At 28.9% G+C, this 20,209-nt stretch overlaps 1 protein-coding gene across 2 annotated transcripts in view; it reads right to left on the reverse strand.

Annotated features, from left to right (window-relative positions):
- Window positions 1-13,015, reverse strand: part of LOC142329200 (lysine-specific demethylase 8-like) — a 36,098-nt gene extending 23,083 nt beyond the window's left edge. Inside the window, exons 1-4 of one of the 2 annotated variants that reach the window (XM_075373599.1) lie at window positions 12,828-13,015; window positions 11,752-11,909; window positions 3,152-3,278; window positions 271-433 (exon numbers count right to left, since the gene is read on the reverse strand). In XM_075373599.1, the coding sequence (XP_075229714.1) occupies window positions 271-433; window positions 3,152-3,278; window positions 11,752-11,888 (427 nt within the window). In that variant the 5' untranslated portion in view covers window positions 11,889-11,909; window positions 12,828-13,015. The remainder of the gene's footprint in view (window positions 1-270; window positions 434-3,151; window positions 3,279-11,751; window positions 11,910-12,827) is intronic. The other variant, XM_075373600.1, reaches the window with a different exon arrangement.
- Between the last annotated feature and the right edge of the window lie 7,194 nt (window positions 13,016-20,209).

Here is a 20,209-nt window from a genome sequence, read left to right on the forward strand (position 1 = left end):
ACACCAAAATATAGATTGGTAATTACCTGGACTAGTATCAAGTGAACCTGTTCTGACTTAGTAATAACATAATTCTAATGCCAACAGTAAACCTGCAGCATAAACATTTAAATTCAATAAAGAACTAAATGTAACTTTACTTGGATCTGAGAATAATCTAACAGGATCGTAAAATGAATGTCGTAATAGGTAACTGCAGCTCAGTAGATGGATTATGTAATAAATATACATTATAAATATAGCAATAGAGCATCGATTAAAATTACTTACATTTTGATAATTGTAGTGTTAAAATTTCAGCTGTTTTAGTTAATTCGTTACGTAACTCTCCACCTAGTAGTAACCCATGATCTGCAGCTTTTAATGCTTCACTTAATTTGCATATTCTTTCTTGGTTGGTTAACTCTAATGACAGTTTTATCTTAGCCAAAACCTGTAAGAATCAAGTTGTAATTATTCACAATGATGAACATAGTTCATTAAAAAAAATATATATAAACTTGCAATATCATGAAATATACTTTAATTTTTTAAAATTTTTATTGTACAGTATGAACTTTCCATAAGAAACATAAAAAAAAAATCATTATTTTTAATACAAAAAGGTACAAAGTTTTGTGATTCCCAAACTGATTCATTGGTTAACTAAAAAAAAAAAAAAATCTAAAAATGTTTTGTAAATCCATTTAATTTTAGTTTGTTAACAAGTTTGTAGCACAATATTTATATTCTATATATGAGGTTTAATAAGAAATATGCAGAATTTTAATTGTTTCAAAAAATGTTTCAGAATTTTTCAAAAAATGTTTATTTATTCATCAATATTGATTCTGTCACCTTCAAAGTACCCCTTTTTAGATATAATAAATACATGTGTGTCAGTGCTTTTTCCAATTTTTGAAGCACATCTGGAAAGCAATTTCCAGTACTGGATTTAACTCCTTCAGTCCTTCTGTATTTATCTCTTCAATGTTGGCAAAACGAATATGCTTCTTTTTGGCTTGAGGAATAAGAAGTCACAGGGGACCATATCTGGCGAATACAGAGGATAAGGCATCAAAATGGTGTTGTTTTTGGCCAAAACTTCATGAACAAGCAGTGAAGTGTGAAGGTACATTATTGTCAAATTGCCATGAACAGTTTTGACACAAATCCGGATGTTTTCTTCAGATTGCTTCAAGCAAATAGCGTAGAACTTCCAGGTAGTAATTTTCACTGATTCTAATAGTGATTCGGCAATTCTCCATAATAATTTTTTTTCACTTTTTCAATGTTGTCATCAGTGTTGATGTATAGGACATCCAAGATGTTCATCATCTTCAAAGTTTTCAAGATCATCTTGAAAACATTTGTACCACTTATAAACACTTGTTTTATTCATAGAAGAATCATCAAAAGCAACATTCAAAAGGAATAAAGTGCAACATTGTACTTTTTCCATTTTTTCCACAAGTTAAAAATCGCTGACCATACCAAAGCATGTGTAACCATTTCGACAGCCAACAATAAATTAAACATCCAATATAGCTACCAATATAAACATACATTAGGGACAGGTGTATCAACAGAACAAATACAATTTGTGACAATTCCACTTATTTTTTTATCAAACCACATACTTTACATTTTTAGAAATTAATATAACCGGATGTACACTTACAAATATTTTTCATTTATTTTGATCTATTTTAACATTTTTGCTTTGTTGTTTTAATATCTTAAAATAAACAAGTTAGAAATTGAAAATAATAATACAAATACACTTGTTTCAACATAAAAGAGAGAAGACTGAAATGTAAACCACAATTGCTTATAACATGGAAATGAAAAGAGATAATCAAATGAAAGAAATATGTTATAAAAAGACATTTTATTTTCTACAAAAACTTACATTTATTTTCCCATGTAGTCACCATTTACAGCTAGACTTTCTACAAATGTCAAACCTGCTTTCTCATTCCATCAATGAAGAAATGAATCCCTCTTTAATTGCAGAAAGAAGTGAAAATTACAGGGTGCCAAATCTAATGAGCACAGAAGGTTTGGAAAAGGTTCAAATTTCAACTTTACAAAAGCCTTGACAGTTGCAGGTGATGTGTATGGCCAAGCATTATCATATTGCAGAATTATTGGCCCTGTAAATTGTCAAACATAGCACACAAGTCTTCTAAGGTGTTTTAATGTCTATACAGAACCTACAGTCGACCCAGCTTCCTGGTAGTCAGTCATGTACATGTGTTTGAACTTGCAGAATAAACTCAAGAGAATCCTTTTTTGCAGAGAGTTTAAATCAAAGGTATAATATTCTGATCAGGGTGCAATATTGTAATGCACATATACAAAAAAAAAAACTAATAAGTTGTGCAAAATGGAAAAACAAACCATATCGATACATGAATAAACAATGAGGCACCATTTGGATTCATATTTAAGAATTCCAATGCTGGCAGCATATTCCCATGCTATTAAAGATTTCTGCTTATTGCCAATCGTTCAATAATGTAAGTAATTATCAGAAAACTGTCCAATTATACAGTACCTTTTGGAAGCAACCATTCTATATCCATTTCTTTAAAGAAAAATGAAGTGACCTTCTATTAATTCTCTTATTCTTTCATGATAAGATAAGATGTTATAATAAATTTTAATTAAGCTGCCTGTAAATAGTTTTATAATTAGAAAAAGAGAAGTCTACATGCAGACATTAAAAAAAACAAAAACAAATGAACATTTAATGACATTAATGATTTTCAATAGCAACATAACAAAGAATTAAAGTTGTAAAGAAATTACTATAAAAAAAATTCATTAATAAAAATTTCTGTAAAACTTTCTCAAAATTTCAGTGATTGTGCACAATAATGTATAAAATAATAATGTAATGTAAAATAATGTATAAAGTAGGAATAAATTAAATTTTAAAATCTAACATGAATACACTCCTATGAAATCAATAATAATTTATATAGATAATAACTAGATTAAGCTAAGGAAAATAATTCTGCATAATATTTAAGTTTATATAGGAATATCATCTTATTAGATAATCCAGTACAACTGCAATAACGAGACACAGCTCAGTTGTGTCATGGATTATTAATTTATAACAGTTTTTAACAGAGAACAAACAGTGAACCTTATATAAACTTACCATCATTAGACTTGCAACTGAATAGATATAACGTCTGAATGCTGGCACAGAACTCCAATGACCAGTATTTAAATCTTCCCATGTTTTGTCCAAAATTACATCAATAATACTATGGGCACTTGAAACACTATAAAATTCAAATACAATTTAAATTAAATTAATAATTTTAAGATACAGTGAAGAGAACTGATACTCTCTTCCTATCAACATTTTGAGGGATTTTGGAGAAGTTTTCTGAACTATCAAGTAGTTCTGAACTTGATGTACTTTCTTTCTTAGATGTAAAACCTCAACAGGCTGGGATTAAATGTATTTTAGAGTTCTTAAAGATTTTCTTTGCATTACAAATATTAATAATTACTTTCAGAAAGGTCAGGTGTCCTCAAATATTAAAAACGTTAACCTGAATTCATAAACTGTGGCTCAGTGAATGACAAAGACCTTATCACTTCTCTCAAAACATTTGAAATAGCCATTATCTTCTAAATTCTAAAACATTTAAATTATGTAAATGTTTTATGAAAATAAAAATTTGTTTTAAGCAGGCTTTAAATCTGCTCTTTTTAAATCTGTTAATAAAATATAACATGGTTTGCATGAATTGGTTAGTGGCTAATATTATCAGTGATCATTTAAAATTTTAAAGTAAATAAGGATCATGTGGATTCAAAGGCTCATGTTTCAATATAATCAAATAATAATACTTGTTTATTCATTATCAAAGAACAATTATTTAAAAAAAAAATTAATTGTGGCCACTATTATTGATAGTACATATAAATGACTTTTTTTTGCCATTTTGGCTGAAGATATTATTACATGCTGATAACAACATAGCAATTATTAAATATAAATCAGTTAAAAATTTGTTACTATTTTTTAAGTCAGATATAACTAATTTTAACAAATGGTTTCATTATTTTTTAGTAGAAAATAACTTTAACTGGAAGGTGGATATTAAAAAAGGAATTCTTTAACTTTGCTCTTTCCTTAACCAGAACTCTTTTGAAACATATAAAGTAATTTATTGTGCATATGCTAAATCGGTTATATCAACATCATGCAAGATCCAACCGACTGATCCTTTTCAAATTTGTATGATACATTTGTTATCCCAGGGAAGATTTTAAGCCATACATTGTTTGTTCTCTTCTTGTGGGAACCAACCGATTGCTTTCACATTTGCTGGATATATTCATGTTATCCCAAGGAAGGTTTTAAGCCATAGATCAAGACCCTAGCCCCTTTGAGGTAAAGTTGTGATTTAAGTTATTCATTAAAAAAAAATTAATCCATTTAATTCATTATTATATTTCTGTTACCAACATGGCTGAAATAAGTTGTGGAGTTCTCCTCATTAAAGATCTGTGCACTTTAGTACCATAGTTAGTACTATTCTGTTTTTTGTAATGTTTCTTTTTCAGGTTTCTGTAAAGCCTTAATTAATTGTTATTTATCAGTATTATTCTCAACCAAGAGGGTAACAAACAATGCAGGCATACAGGGGGTGCAGTCCTCTGGTCCCACAAGAATGATGAGCATTCATTCTCATCATCTCTGAGCTCTCTGAGGCATCCCTGGGTCATCCCGGGCTCCAGGGGTCCAGACTGACCGTCTAGTATATATATATATATACATATAATGTTTATGCATACCAATTCCAAACCAAATCTCTCTCTCTCTCTCTCTCTGTCTATATATATATATATATATATATATATATATATATATATATATATATATATATATATATATATAGTAATTAAAAGACAGCATTAATTTTCTTCCAATACAAATAATGACTATAAAGATGTATGCAATGATAAATAAATAAAATAAGAATAAATAGTAATACACCCTGCCCTAAGAACTGTGCCCTGGAACTGGTAGCCTAGCTTTGTGCAACAGGGTGTGTCCTGTGCGTTATGGATGGGGTATGATCATCAGTATAATTGCATAGCTGTGAATAACAAGTGTCCCAAATAAGCAGTAGTTGACAGGCAGTAGCAGGACCTGTGGTGTGGTCCTGAGCAGAAAAGGGTCTTGTGACATAGTGAGTGTTGGCCGCCAGTAAATAAGCCAAGATCTCCCTCAAGCATACTGACAAGGATAGAAAATCAGGAGCAGTGCATAAAAGGACCTGGCAATAGGTTTAAAATACCTCTGAGTGTGGCAACCTTATCATATATGAACCTAAAATAAAGAGTGGTGGATAGGAAAAAACTAGGGCTTTCCCCTGCAGGAGATGAGGGATCTTAGATATACCAGCAAGAGCATGAAAAGTGAGTTACTGGGTACAAGAAACGAGGGAAAAATGATATGTGGATAGGGATGGCAAATATTATGTCCCTTACAGAGCGCACAGATAGATTGTATGAAAGAAAGAAAATCTGATGGGGACATCACATGACTTCATTGTATGACTATTAAATTACATATATATGTTTTTAAAAATGAAAAGTACATAAAATTTTATTTCATTAATAATTTATTGAATTTTAATTTATTGTAAAAACTCTTTTACAATCAGAGCTTAATAATTATTAATAAATCAAACATAAACTTTATTTATACAATTAAAATTATTACAATTGGTATACATTAACTATAAATAATTAACTTTTAAAGTAATTTTGCATATATGTTAATAATGGATTAAATAGGACAATGAAGTGCATCGAATGAGTACTGCAATATAACTTTACCCGACGAGAGAAGAAGACTGAGGAAAGAATAAAAAGATTAAGAGGGATGATGAAAATAAAGAGAGAAAATTTGAAAACAAGAGAATGTGAACACAAATTAAGATTAGAAGAATTATATTAAACCAAAGAGCGATTAAATGATTGGCAACTAAAAACCATGAAATGATGATAAACTCCAACTTACGAAGAATATTACCTCCGACAATATCAGAGGAATAATGAACTAAAAGATAAGAATTTTTTGCAATTTATTAAAGATTGGACATGTATGCCTCAGTGTACATGTTGTTTTTCATTCATTCTGTAATTAACTTTAATGTACATAAAAATTAAATAGAAATTCCAGAATAATTAAATAAAATTAAACAGAGATTAAACTAAAAATTCCAAAAATAATACGATTCTAAATAATAATTTTCAATTAATATTAAATAATCAGATGTTTCACCAACTCTACTACATATACACATATGTAATAATGCCTATTAAATTACATATACACATTTTTAAAAGTACATAAAATTTTATTTCACTGTTTTTTTTTCATATTTTTTTTTTTTTATTACTATTGAATAATTATTTATTGTAAAATTTTTTTTACAGTCATGGGCTAATAATTATTAATAAATCAATAAATTTAATTTAAAAAAGAAGTTAAAAAAAAAAAATTAAAATAAAAGGTAAAAAAATAAAAAAGGAGATGAAGTCTATTTTGAACCAACGTGCCTTCCCCTTATACTTCCAAATATTTCATTAGGCTATAACTCTGGAACCTATAAGTACCATTTATGATATATCGTTGAAAAGCTCTCAATGAGGGCTTACATTTGCAGTTAAGAAAAAGTCCAAAACACAAAATTTTTTTGGACAACTAGATGTTACAACAGTCCTAAATCCTAAATTTCAACATCCTATGGCTAATCATTTTTGAGTTATACATGATACATACATACATAAATACATATGTACAGACGTCACGCTGAAACTAGTCAAAATGGATTCAGGGATGGTCAAAATGGATATTTCTGTTGAAATCTGAAAACCGAAAATTTTTGTTATGACAACACTTTGTACAAGGAAGTAAAAAGTATTTTGGATCTAAGCGAAACTAAATGGTAGGGAAAAAGTAGAAAGGATCTTAGGGAAGGATATGTTTTGTATTGGAATGGTAGGCAAAAGGCAAAAAAATAGACTTGGCTTTATTGTGGGTAAGGAGATAAAGGAGTGCATTGAGAGGGTGGGGGGTAATAGATGCTAGAATCATAAGATTGCGGCTAAGGATTGGAGATAAGACCCAGGATATCATACAAGTGTATGCACCACAGGTGGGATGTATTAAAGAAAATATAGTACAGTTCTTACAAAAACTGGAAAACTGCATAGAGGATAAGAAGACAGTAATAGGAGACATGAGTGTGCACTGGAAAAGAAAGAAATGGAATAGATCAGGTACTGGAACCACATGGATATGGATGAAGGAATGGGGAAGATGAAATAATGATACAGTTTTGTGAATGGAATAATGTCGTAATGGGTAACTTGTGGTATGATACGAATAGAAAAAGGTTACGAGGTACAGATGAGGAGAAAGAAGAACAAAAACAGTAACTGACTACATATTAGTGGAGAGACAGAGATAAGGAGGGAACAGATGGATGTGAGGGTAGTGAGTGAAGAAACTGTGGTTGGAGAAGACCATAGGTTGGTAATGGCTACATTTACATTTTGGAAAATTCCAAGTGTGAAAGTTATAAGAGAAAGAAAAATTAAAGTATGGAAGTTGAAAGAAAACAAGATAAGGGAACAGTCTGAAGAAGGGATACAGGAGTGCTTACCTAAAGAAGAAATAAAAGAGGTGGAGGAAGAGTGGAAGTGCTTTAAGAACACATGTTGCATACAGCAGAGTAGGCATGTGGTAGGACCATTGGGAAAAGAAAAGGAAAGGAAAGGAAACAAATTGGTGGAATGATAATATAAGGACGGCAGTTGAAAAGAAGAAGATAGCATGGAAGACATGGAGACAAGCCATAAGGATGAAGACAGAGGTAGATATAGGGAAGCAAAAAGAAAATGTAAGAAAGTTTTAAGCAGAGAGAAGAGCAAATGTTGGAAAGAGTTCACAGAAGAGCTGGAAAGGGATTCACAAGAGAATAAGATGCTGTTTGGTGTCATTAAAAATAAAAGAAAAGGGAGAGAAGATGTAAAGTCTATTAAGAACAATCTACGACATACGATAGTAAGGAAGGAAGAAATATTTTGTAGATCGGAAGAATATTTTTGTGAAATCCTAAATTCAAAGTGATTGTTAGAAAGAGGGGAGGAGAAAAAGAACAGAAAAGGGGCGAGGGTAGTGAGGACAGAAGAGGGATGTTACATAATAATGAAGGAGACAGAGGATGATTTAAGAAGAATGAAAGGAGGCAAAGCACCAGGAATTGATGAGGTAAGGACCAGAAAGAAGAAGGCTGCAGAGGTTTGTGGTTTATAGTGGCTGTACAGACTTGTTCATAAGTTTACGGACAATGAAGGTGATTCCAGAAGACTAGAAAATGAGAATAACCCCTATATTTAAAAAAGGGGACAAGCTTGTATAGTAATTACATGGGTATTATATTTATTCCACACATGGCAAAGCTGTTTGAAAGGGTACTGGAAAACTGGATCAAAAAGAATACTGAGGAGGGTTGGAAGAGAAACAGATGGGATTCAGATATGGTAGATCCAATATGGATGCAGTATTTGCACTGAGACAAGTGAGTGAGATGAAGTGGGATTATAATAAGAATTTTGTAATGGAGTTCCTGGACATAGTAAAGGCATATGATAGCGTGGATAGGGAAGATGTGTTGCAGGTGCTAGAAGAAAGAAATGCAGATAAAATGGACATCCAGATGGTTAAAGTTGTGTGTGTGTGTGTGTGTGTGTGTGTGTGTGGAGCAACAGTTGCATCAGGTCAAGACTGGGAGGATCAGATTGGTTTGAAATAAAGAATGGATTGAGACAAGGAAGTGGTGATATCTCCTTTTGTTTATAATACTACTTTTACTTTTATTTATTTACTTTTTTTAAAATAACTACAGATGGAATCTTTGAAAACGTTAAGAAGAAAATAGCAGAAGGAACGAGCAACTTGTTATTTGCAGATGACCTGGTTATATGAGGGGAGTCTGAAAGAGATGTAAAGTGTGAAATAATTCAGAAATTTGGTTTGCAGTTTAGTGTTGAGAAAAGTAAAGTTAAACAGTACAACAGAAACCAGTCACAACCACACAAAAAATCAAATAGTTCTTGTATGGATGATCTACTTAAGTTGGCAAAACTGGAACTTATAGTAAAATGGTCTAAATAAAAAAATTCTGCTCCCCTTCAATGCAGTTCATTATATAGAATGAGGCTCTTAAAAGATTTTACAGAACTGTTAGCCATTTTCACATTCATTAGAATAGTAAAAGCTTTCTAAAGTGAAAACCAGTTAAACATAAACAAAATCTCAGCACTGACAGGTTTCCAGCTTTTAAGAACTGTTTTGTATGCATGGGATTGTAAAAACAAAGAATTTATCAACATAGTTTTATCATTTTGTTAGCAGAAATCCATTACAAATTATTTTAAAAAAATAATATAAATTTCAGCAAATGGCAAGAAACAAATAATTTATTATGTTAAGCATATTAGCAATAGAATTATACTCGAATAATCAATTATTAATTTAATAAATATTTACCAACAGCTTTACAATATCTCTTATATAAAAGAGAATGTCCTGACTGATTCACTGACTCATAATCAATGTACAACCAAAACTATTTTAGGTAGAGACTTGAAATTTTCAGGGTATCTTCGTACCTTTAAGTAGGTGTGCACTAAAAAAGGATTTTGCAAAATTTTGATTTTAAGAGGTTCAAATCTATAAAAAACTGAATTTTGTGTTAACAGCGCTATCTGCTGGACGTAAAAGCAACATATGCTATTCTAAATATTTTACAATTCCATTGCAATGTTTCCGATATGTGTGTCTGCTATAGACTAAAAAACTACTGGGTTGATTTATATGCGGGGAAGAAGGGAGAAAGGGAAAAATTGGAAAAGAGAAATGGGGGAAAATTCAAAAAAGGTAAAAGGGTAAATAAGGAAGAAGGGGAAAATGGAGAAAAGGAAATGGAAAAGAGAAAAAAGGAAAGAGGAAGGGGAAAGGGAAGTATGGGAAAGAGAAATGGGAGAAGGAAAGGGAAATGGGAGAAAACAGGAAAGGAGAGCGAAGCGAGCCATGGCCCTTGATCGTAACAGAAGTGCAAGTAACCATAGAGCACGGGCATGGGAATGCTAGATTTGGGATTGTGATATATTTTTTGTTTATCTTTATTGGACTTTTATACTGAACTATTTTAATTCGTTCATAAAATGGATTGGTCTAACAAATATTGTTCAATTTCTTTATCTTCCTTTTTTGTTTTCCTTTATTTAAGTTTTGGGCAACAATTCATAGTTTATCGTATATTCCTTCAGTATTTTTCATAAAAATTTTTATTTACCATTTTATCAGAATTTAATGAAAATCTAAATATAATATTGCTGATTAAATATTTTTTATTTATAAAAAAATAAGTTTGCTGTTAAAAAAGCATTGTGAATGAAGCTACATCTATATTGTGGGCGAAGTTGCAATGTGGTACACTAGTATTTATATAAGCTCATAAGCACTTTTTTTAACTACCACTCATTAGGTGAGTAGCTATAAAATTTAGGAAGGCAACAATTATCTTCCAGTAATTTAATAGGCTATAAGGTTACTTAAACCTACCTACATTACTTGTAACTTTACCTATAACGATTATCAATAAGTTCCACAAAAGATTATGATGGGAATAATTTGAACAATAACCTACTTGTAGTTTCATTAATACCACATAAATACTTCAAATTGCATCTTCAGTCAGTGAGAACAATTTGTTCTTCCATTTACTGATCTAACTAGGTCAATATTGGTGGCCTTATCACATATCTAATTCAAAATGATATTGTATCATTTTTCAAAGCTTTCTACCTAAAAACTTGGTGTTTTGAATTAACTTTTTCCAAAAGCTTGAACCTGATCCTGAAGTAGGGATTTGTTTTGTTCACATCCTTACAACTCACTACTAAATAGTATGTCCTAATTCCATCATTACTGAAAATTGTTTGTTTGCTATATTCTGTTTTTCATTCAACCACTTAACAAAACATTTTTTAATGTATTATATATTTGCATTGTAGTGAAGTGTTATTTTAAAATTGGAAATTTGTACTTATTACAATTCTTCAATATAAATTTTCAAAAAAGCTAGTATTTTATACCTTTCCTTGGCATTTTATCAAATAAGTATCAATATGATGAACATATTTTTGGAGGCCAATCAATTTCAGTCAATGGGGTTACTGTATACTCACCAAAAAGGAATCAATCACAAACATGTTCACGTTACAGATTGTAACAACTTCACAAGTTCAGACTGTCTACATGTTCATGTTACAGATGTACTGGCTTTACAGATCTCATACATTATCAGCATGTATTTGTACAAAGAACCCAAGAAACTATCAAAGATAAGAAAAAGGTCAGATAGTAAGAAAGAATAGTCAACTCACAAACAGAGAGCATGAAAAAAGGATAATGCCAAGGCTTCCTTTAAGTAGTGGGTGAAATGGCTGCTAAGTTACATGTGTTATTATTATGTAGTTATTTGTAGTATTATGTAGTTACATGTGTTATAATTATTTTGTATACATAATTAAATTTGTCTGATAGTAGCATGAGTATTGAAATAAATATTAACCAATTTAATTTTTTTAAAACGGCTCTAAAATAAAAAAATAAAAAAATAATTATACGGTTAAGTTGTAGGATTAAATACTTACTTATTTGGTAATAAATTATACGATTTTATAACTAATGCTAAAATTTTTGGTTCTGAGTTTTTAATTTGGTCTTTTATATGTGTTTTAGAAGGTAAAAGCTTCTCAATTTCATTAAGTGCTTCAGTAAGTTCAGCCATCAAATGATTCAATTCAGATATCTAAAAAAACAAATTTTGTATTTGATCAAATAAATAATTTAGAATGATTAATTTTTTTTATTCTTTCTATCAAAAAAAAATATGCAACACAAAATTGTATTATTTGCAGTTTGAAAGATATGTAAAAAATATAATAGTAGTTACTTAGTTAATATAATACTAGTATAAATTGTAATTTAAAAATGTTAACACACAGTGATTTGAAATAACAAAAGCTATATCATCACATACAAATAAAAATAAATAAATAATAATTTATTTAAATTGGTACAAAATAATATACTACAGAAAACATAAAAGGAACGAGTAAATATTACAAAAGGAACTGTCTCATCATATGGCTGGAAGGGCCAAGAAAAACCTTCATCAATAAGAAATAACAGTATAAAAAATTAATAAATACGAAAGAGAAATGGACAGTTTCCATCTACACTTAAAAATTAACAGTGATGCAAATACGAGAATAAATATCTGGACAAAAAAAAGAAGAATTTTATAGTATGTATTACAAATTAAAATAAAGTTAATATAATTCATTGACAGTAGAATAGTGATATATTTTTTATTAAAAGTTTTCATTTAAAATTTTGGTTCCAAGCACCATGGAACAATTTTTAACTTTTGGCCTATTTTCGACTAATCAATACATTCAAAAAGTAATCTGAAACCAATCCCCAATAATTGATAAAAGATTACGAGGTTGCGATCGAGTTAAAAGATGCCCTTATTTTTATTTATGTAAAATGTCAATATGTCCTGACATAACCTATAAATGTAAATATTAGATAACTATATCAATAGTATTCACATGAATACCATACGATCAGTATAATAAGAATAAACCAGACACAATAGGTTTATTACACATTAATAAGCTAATTTCAGAATAATTATAGAGGAAATTATATCTTAACTTACATTTGTACTCGGGAAGAACTTTTCAATCTTATCACATAAATAACTATAACAAAATTTAAACTCAATTTAACCACCGCAATTCAAACGACGCGACAACTAGAGTTAGACAACACTTTGCGAGGGAAGGTCATAATTAATATTTTGGCTTATGATGGGGTCCTTTTGCAGCTTACGAAATACTGTCAACTATGCAGATTTTATTTATATAAGGCGGACTATTTGAATTAGAATGTAGAATAATTGCATATTTTTATTATGATAATATAATAATCATAAATTATAATTTTATGGTAAAGAAATGATATTAATCAAATTTTAACTTTAAACTAATTACTGTAGTCTATAACAGAATAATTAAGGATCGGGTTGGAATGGAATACCCCCAGTTTTTTATTATTAAGAAGTATACTTAATAAGAAAAGCAAAAATCCTACGTTGGACTGCTCAAACACATCATAATTAATCTCTCATTATTTGAGGCAAAATTTCCAGATTTATTAATATTCTTCTTAGTTACTCAAATTTATAAAAAAAAAAAGGTAAAACAGTCTAAAGATATACTCCTCTATTGTAACAATACTTGCTACCTCAAAATTAGTTAAAATAATTGTCATAAATTGTCTTGTTGATTCTACTTCAATTCTTGATTGTCTAAGTGCCAAAGTAAATTGAATTTTACCATACAGGTTGACATAATGTGCTGTGGATATATATTTTAAAAGGCAGCAGGAAATAATGAATTATGATGTACCAATCATCATAGGATCCCTGTGTTTTTTTAAAAAATGTAATTAACCTTAAATGTGCTTTGAAAAAATTGATAATGTTTGCTGGACCTTGATGCTGATGATCGCTTTTATAATTTTTTCATGAAACTCTAAGAAATTATCTTAAAAATGGTAATGTGTGGTTTCAAATTAATGGACTGAACCAAAGCAGTTAGTATTTGTTCTAGGAAAAAAGACTGATGATTACTATCACAGATTGATTAATATTAATGAATCTGGTATATTTCTAGGTAATGACTGATAGTACATTTACATACCATCAACATGTTTCTGTGATATTAAGTCATCATAATCAAAATGGTTGATTTAAAAATTCTATTAGTAGTATATAAATATAATACACAGAACAGAAATTTACTATTAATTATTTCATTCACAGAAGTGTAGTTTTGGAAAGGTCCTATTTTACATTATCTCCACTTTAATTCTTTTGTTGCCTTATGCTGAATATTGATAAAATATTTTATTTTTCATTGAGGGATTATATCTTAAACACTTAATCAGAACTTCTATTCTGTGGAAGATTTCTTGAATGACTGAATCCTTTTATAATCATTGCTGATTCATTATGATTTTTAGTAAATTTGTAAAATTTTGTTTTAATTTGTTATATTCTTTTTTCATGTTTACTTATAAAAATGTTTATATTTTTTGACTGATGTGTAATGTGTCTAATGGGCGTTTCCCTAAATTGCTGTTTATGATACAGTAATGAAATACATAAATAATAAATGTTCTAGACTGATTTGTAAAAACTGGTTGGAGATTGCTGGGACAAATAATTGTGCAACTTATTCCAGTCTTTCAACAAACATATTGCATGGTTAAGATTTTTATTACAGAACATTCAGGTTGTATAGTTATGTTGTAAACCATCACAAAAACACCTAAAGAATCTTTTAATTATTTGTTCAGGAATTCTCAAGCTGTATGGGAACAAAAACAAAGTTTGAACCCAAATAATTTTTATTTTTTCATCTGTTAAAAATAGTAGTCTTGCTCCAAAAATGATATGAAGAGACTGTTTGATTTCAGTTATTAGGTTTTTCTTTTATTTATGAGTATTTTCCTGGATTAAAATTATCTTATAAACCTTAATTCTTTTTATTTAATTAATTTTTTAAAATAATTTAATGAATTATGTTATTTTTAATTCACATCATTATAAGCAAAACTGATGCATTAAGGAAAAATCAATTTTAATAATTATATAATCAGAAATAATTTATTAATGTCATTTTATTTAAAAAAATACCTAATCTTGTTATTTTGATTTATAATTTTTAGTAACAAATAGGCCTGAAACATTTTTTACTTTCACTTGGTAAAATACTTTGGAAATTATATTTTTTAATTTGATAGTCTTTTTTTTTTTAATGTTACCATATTGGACAAATTAATATTATTTTCTAAATGATTGAGTAAATTCTTTGTGCATGTGTTTTGTTGTTTCATGATGAAAATATAAATTCATATTATATTTATGTTGGTGCATGAATATATAGTAAGTATTGGTGTATGGTTTATATTGTTATATATGCACTGGAAGTCACATGGTATGTACATTATAAAAGACATACAGGATTAAACCTTTGCCCCGTGTTTGTGTATATTGAAAAATATTTTGTTAGAATATTATAAGGTTAGAACTAAAGAAACTCTGTTTAAATTGTGCCTTTAATTTTAATATCAGAAACAGCATCATCAAAAATAGTAGTACGTTGAACATGACATCGGTTTCAAATCAGTGTATTCTTTTCATAATGATAATGCAATAGCAACAGAATTTTGATGTTTTTATAATAAATAACTTTTAATTAAACACTTAAGTTTCAAATTAAAATAAATAAAAAGAGAAATTAGTAATTATTGTTGAACTTATTAAAATAATTTGCATTCAGTGTGATAGAATTAAGACAAATAATGCCAAGCACAAGATAAATAATAATCTTCCTAAATGAATAACTTAAATGATAAATAATGTGCAATGTTATCCCTCACTGAAATTTATGTGCGTATGTGGTATGATTAATAATACAGTAATTGAAATCACTTATCATGTCATGATAACTAACAAAACATGTATTTACAACTCTGGATATGCATAATAAAATAATTTTTTTTAGACATTAAATGTAAATAAAAATCATAGGATGCTCCTTGTTATAAATAGTGATAAGGTTTCAGAATTTGTTGAATAATTGTACCCATTTGTAACATAATGTTCTATGATTTCAAATGCAGTAAAATTCTACCCTACTAGGTAGATAATAGGTCTGTGGGTATGTCCGTCTCCCTTAGCTTAGTAGTGAAATGTATCCATCACTAGCGGAAAATCCAGATTCATTAGTACATGTCTCATGACATGTCATGTGAGGTGTACTAGTTATATTAGGTGGTATAGTAGTTATATTATACATTGATATATCAATATATATATGCAAAATATATATTAATACATTTTTTTATGCGATTGTTTTTCTTGATAAAATTATGAACTATAACCAAAAAGTAGGCATCAGAATGTACTGATCACTAGTGGAAAAGCACGATTCGTTAGTATTAATTTCTAGAGTTAAATTTCTAATTTAACTTTAGTTATATCAATTTTCATCATTCAAAAAAAAAAAAATTTTACAGAAGAGGTAATCAATTTTGGACACCAAATAATTCAATTCTGAGATGCCGCCTGCCCGAAGAGGAGTTTCCAAGTCTCTTTGATGGGACTGTTTGGGCCTTGCGGTCCTCCCAGCACTTTTTCATATATTCCGATCTTTGTGCCCATTCCAGTATTGAAAATTTTCATGTTGTGAGCTTTTTTTGCAAGTGTGAAGTAAAATGTTTTTTGTTTTTGATTTTCTTCAGAACCTCTCTTATTCTATGATCCATCTTCAGGCTGGTGTTTTTCGAGTCAAGATATACTGTTCTAGCTGTTTCTTGAATTTTGCATCCTCATGATGTGTCCAAAGAAAACTAGTCTGCTCATATGCATAGTATCAGTGATGGGTTCTAACTCTTTGTACTTAATTTTGTTGGGTACAATCCACCACTGCCCGTCTTTCTGGTTCTTTTTATTGATGCAGGTTCTTCCAATTCTTCTTTTGATTTTCTGGAGTCGTTTGTTTTTGATTGTTCATTCAGATGGAAGAGTGCTCTGCTGCATAAGTGGCTTCTGGTTTTATAACTGAGTTGTTTGTAGTGTCTTATTATATATATATATATAATACACATACATATATATTATATATATATATATATTGTATATAATTACACAAATAAATGGATCAGTTTGTTGTCCATACAAATAAATCTTATGTAATTTCAAACCTCATAACTCATTTCATTTCATACCAGAAATAAAAAATTGTTAACTTACTCAGTATATAAATATTCTGAAATACATTTGATAGCAATGTTTCTACTCTGTTTATGAGTATATGACAACAGGTCTGTAATTTGTTTTGTTACTTTTGCTATGATTTTTTTTTATTGTTTGGATATCCTTCTTTATGATTACTTTCAATTTGACTTCTTAATTTGATAGGATTCAAATCCTATCCATCCAAGTCAGGATGTACTATACTGAAAAGTAAAATAAAAATAAATATGATAAAAAAGGAATAAATGATATTTAGTATACAAAACATAAGCTTTTGTCTTTATTATACTTAATCTTTATTTGTACAAAATGTAGATTATTTTAAAGATTTTTAAAATAATTCATAAACATTATATAACATACATACATATATATATATATATATATATATATATACTTTTTTTATTTTCTGCTTAAAAGTTTTATAAAAATATTTTTACATTTATATAATAACATTCAATATAACATTTATATAATTAAGAGAAAAAATAACAAATAACATCAATATTAAAATATATGTTTTTTATAAACACTTTACATGTAATTATCCTTTATAAAGCTGATGCAAATTTAACATTAACATAAATTAATTAAGCACACAATATTTAAACTAACTAAAATATATATTTCTAATACTTGAAGTTAAAAAGGGATACATCTTACATAAATTAGAAAAAAAAAAAAATAAGACATTGTTTTCTTTATCATAACATTATCAACATTAGTATGCATAAAACATGAATTAAAGTAATTTAATAGTATAATATATTGAGCTTATATTTATTAAAGCTTACTTTAATTTTTAAAAAATTACTTTTTTATATGTTTTTTAGTTAGTCTCATTTTTAATATTTTAATTCATAGCTAATACATATTTCTATAACTACTGTGCTTTAATTTCAGGCACAATTAATTTAAGTAAAATATTTTAAAGACAATAATTATAAATATTTCTTAAATAATATTATTTCATTACTGAGTTTACATTGAACATAAAAAAAAACTTAAATTGTTTCAGTACTCTTGAGTCACCATAGAAAAATTATACATTTTTACTGATAGTGTGAAATTTGAAGAAACAAAGTATTTTCACACAGTATAAAATTAATTGTATCCATAGGTAAATAAATGTAAATACTATTACAAAATATTAAAGTTAATTAAACTACCGAAAATCATAAATTATGATAAAATGAACACTGACTTGTTAATACTGTATTCCCAGATATTTAGCCAGTCTTGATAATAATATTAAATTATTACAAATAATTAATTAAATCCTAAGGAATTGCACTGTTAATAAAGTGCTGAAAGAAAAATCCATAGAGATGGAAGGAGTAGACCTTTTGCTCAGGGAATAAATAGAGCCTTTGCCTTTGAAATGAAGACAGCCTTTGCTCGTTGCTTCAAAGAATGTCAAAACCATATTGGTAAGTGTTTTATTCCTTTTTGTTGGGTGTGCTTGTCTGTAAGTTATGTGGTGAGTGTGTGTGCTGATCGGCTGTGTCTGCTGTGTTGTGTTCTTCTTGATGAGCTGTATTGTGTGTTGATGGCTGTTGTATGGATTTGGGGCATGTTGGAGCTGGTGTGCATGTTTTTTGTGCCTATTTGTCATTGTGCCTTAGATTGTCTTGTGTGTTGTTGTGATGCATTGCTCTTGGGGTGTGTGTGTTTGGTACTACTTTATTGTTAGTGATGTTTGATTGTGTATGTGGGCGTTTACCCTGTCCTGAAGTAATGCCACTTTAGTAGTTTCCAGGAGGGGTAGTTAGCCTGGGGTGGAGGTTTAGTTGGTAGTGTGCAGGCACACATATGCATTAATCAACATCTTGCGGAACCTGTTAGTGAGCCCAACACTGCCTTGGTGCCTGTAGATGAGGTTTCTCCACCTTGTTAAAGAAAAAAAAGTTTAAGGAAGGGCAGCAAACCTGGCATAAACAATAAGTGGACTTCAACCTCTGGTTAGGTTTTTAGTTTAGTTTCATAGGGCAAATTAGCACCTGAGTTGATAAAGAAGCTACTGCTTCACTATCTTCCAGATGATACCAGCCAGAAGAACAAATTGAGCCAGGATGGGAATTGATATGATTCTCATACAGCTTATTCAAGAAAGAAGGAATTAGAAAAATGGAGAGAGGAATAGGAGTTTAATTCACTTAGGGACTACCTCTGATTGAGTTAGTTTATATTTTTACAGTAAGAACCATTTGTACATGAAAATCAATGCATATCATGGACTAGAGTTTTTAATAATAGTTTCTTTCTCAATAATATTTGAAATTTATGTTTGATGTTTTGGTTTTTGCTCATAAAAAAATAATAATGAGTAAAAAATCTATCTTCATGTTGAAACTTGTTGAAGTAATAAGAGCAGGATGTATGTAAATGGCATAATATTTCTGATGAAAGAAAATCAAAATCCATTCAAGTTTTTTGTTTTACCATGTTAAACAAGATTTAGGTTTAATATTAAATGGAAATAGGTGTTAAAAAGATAAAGGAAAGTAGCTCTTCGAGCTTATCATCAGCTTAGATAAATGTGTCTATTTCAACAGATTAAGTTGAAAAAGAAATTAAAGTAGTTAATTTATAAAAATAAAACTTCTGAGAAAATCAATATTTAAATTCTTTTCAATCCTTGTATTTCTCATGTTAGTAACAAGTTCATTAGAATGGTTTCAAAACTAGTTACTGCAAAATATTAGAAGCAATGCCATCTTATTTAGTTTCCTTTCTTTCTTGCTTAATAAGTATTAAGTTTTATTTTAATATTAAAGAAATTGATCAGACAGTTACAATTTCTGAAAATTCAGCTCTATCTAAAAAAAGTTTTTATAATTATTAATTTTTTAGAAGAAATTAAATGGGTACATATGCTGACATGAAATCTAACTTAGATAGTTAACATGGTAAATGATACAACAGTAAATCTCAACAATATGTACGTGTAATTACTGAATTATTTTGGATAAAGGAAAGTTTGGATAGAATTTGTTCTGTTCTACTTAAGTATGTGTTAAAAAAACAATGTCTGCCTCTTAACATTTGACATCATAAAATGAAGGTGAATATGATTATATAAATATTTGTTCATTCGGTCTGGTCAATGAGGAGTATATATCTTTTTTTGTATAACTAAAAAAAAAAAATACTCCTTACACAATAAATGGATGAACAAATGTTTACTAGTGGAACTGTACTAAATCCTTTACATA

Source organism: Lycorma delicatula, chromosome 8 (genome assembly GCF_047948215.1).
Source record: "Lycorma delicatula isolate Av1 chromosome 8, ASM4794821v1, whole genome shotgun sequence".
NCBI lineage: Eukaryota > Metazoa > Arthropoda > Insecta > Hemiptera > Fulgoridae > Lycorma > Lycorma delicatula.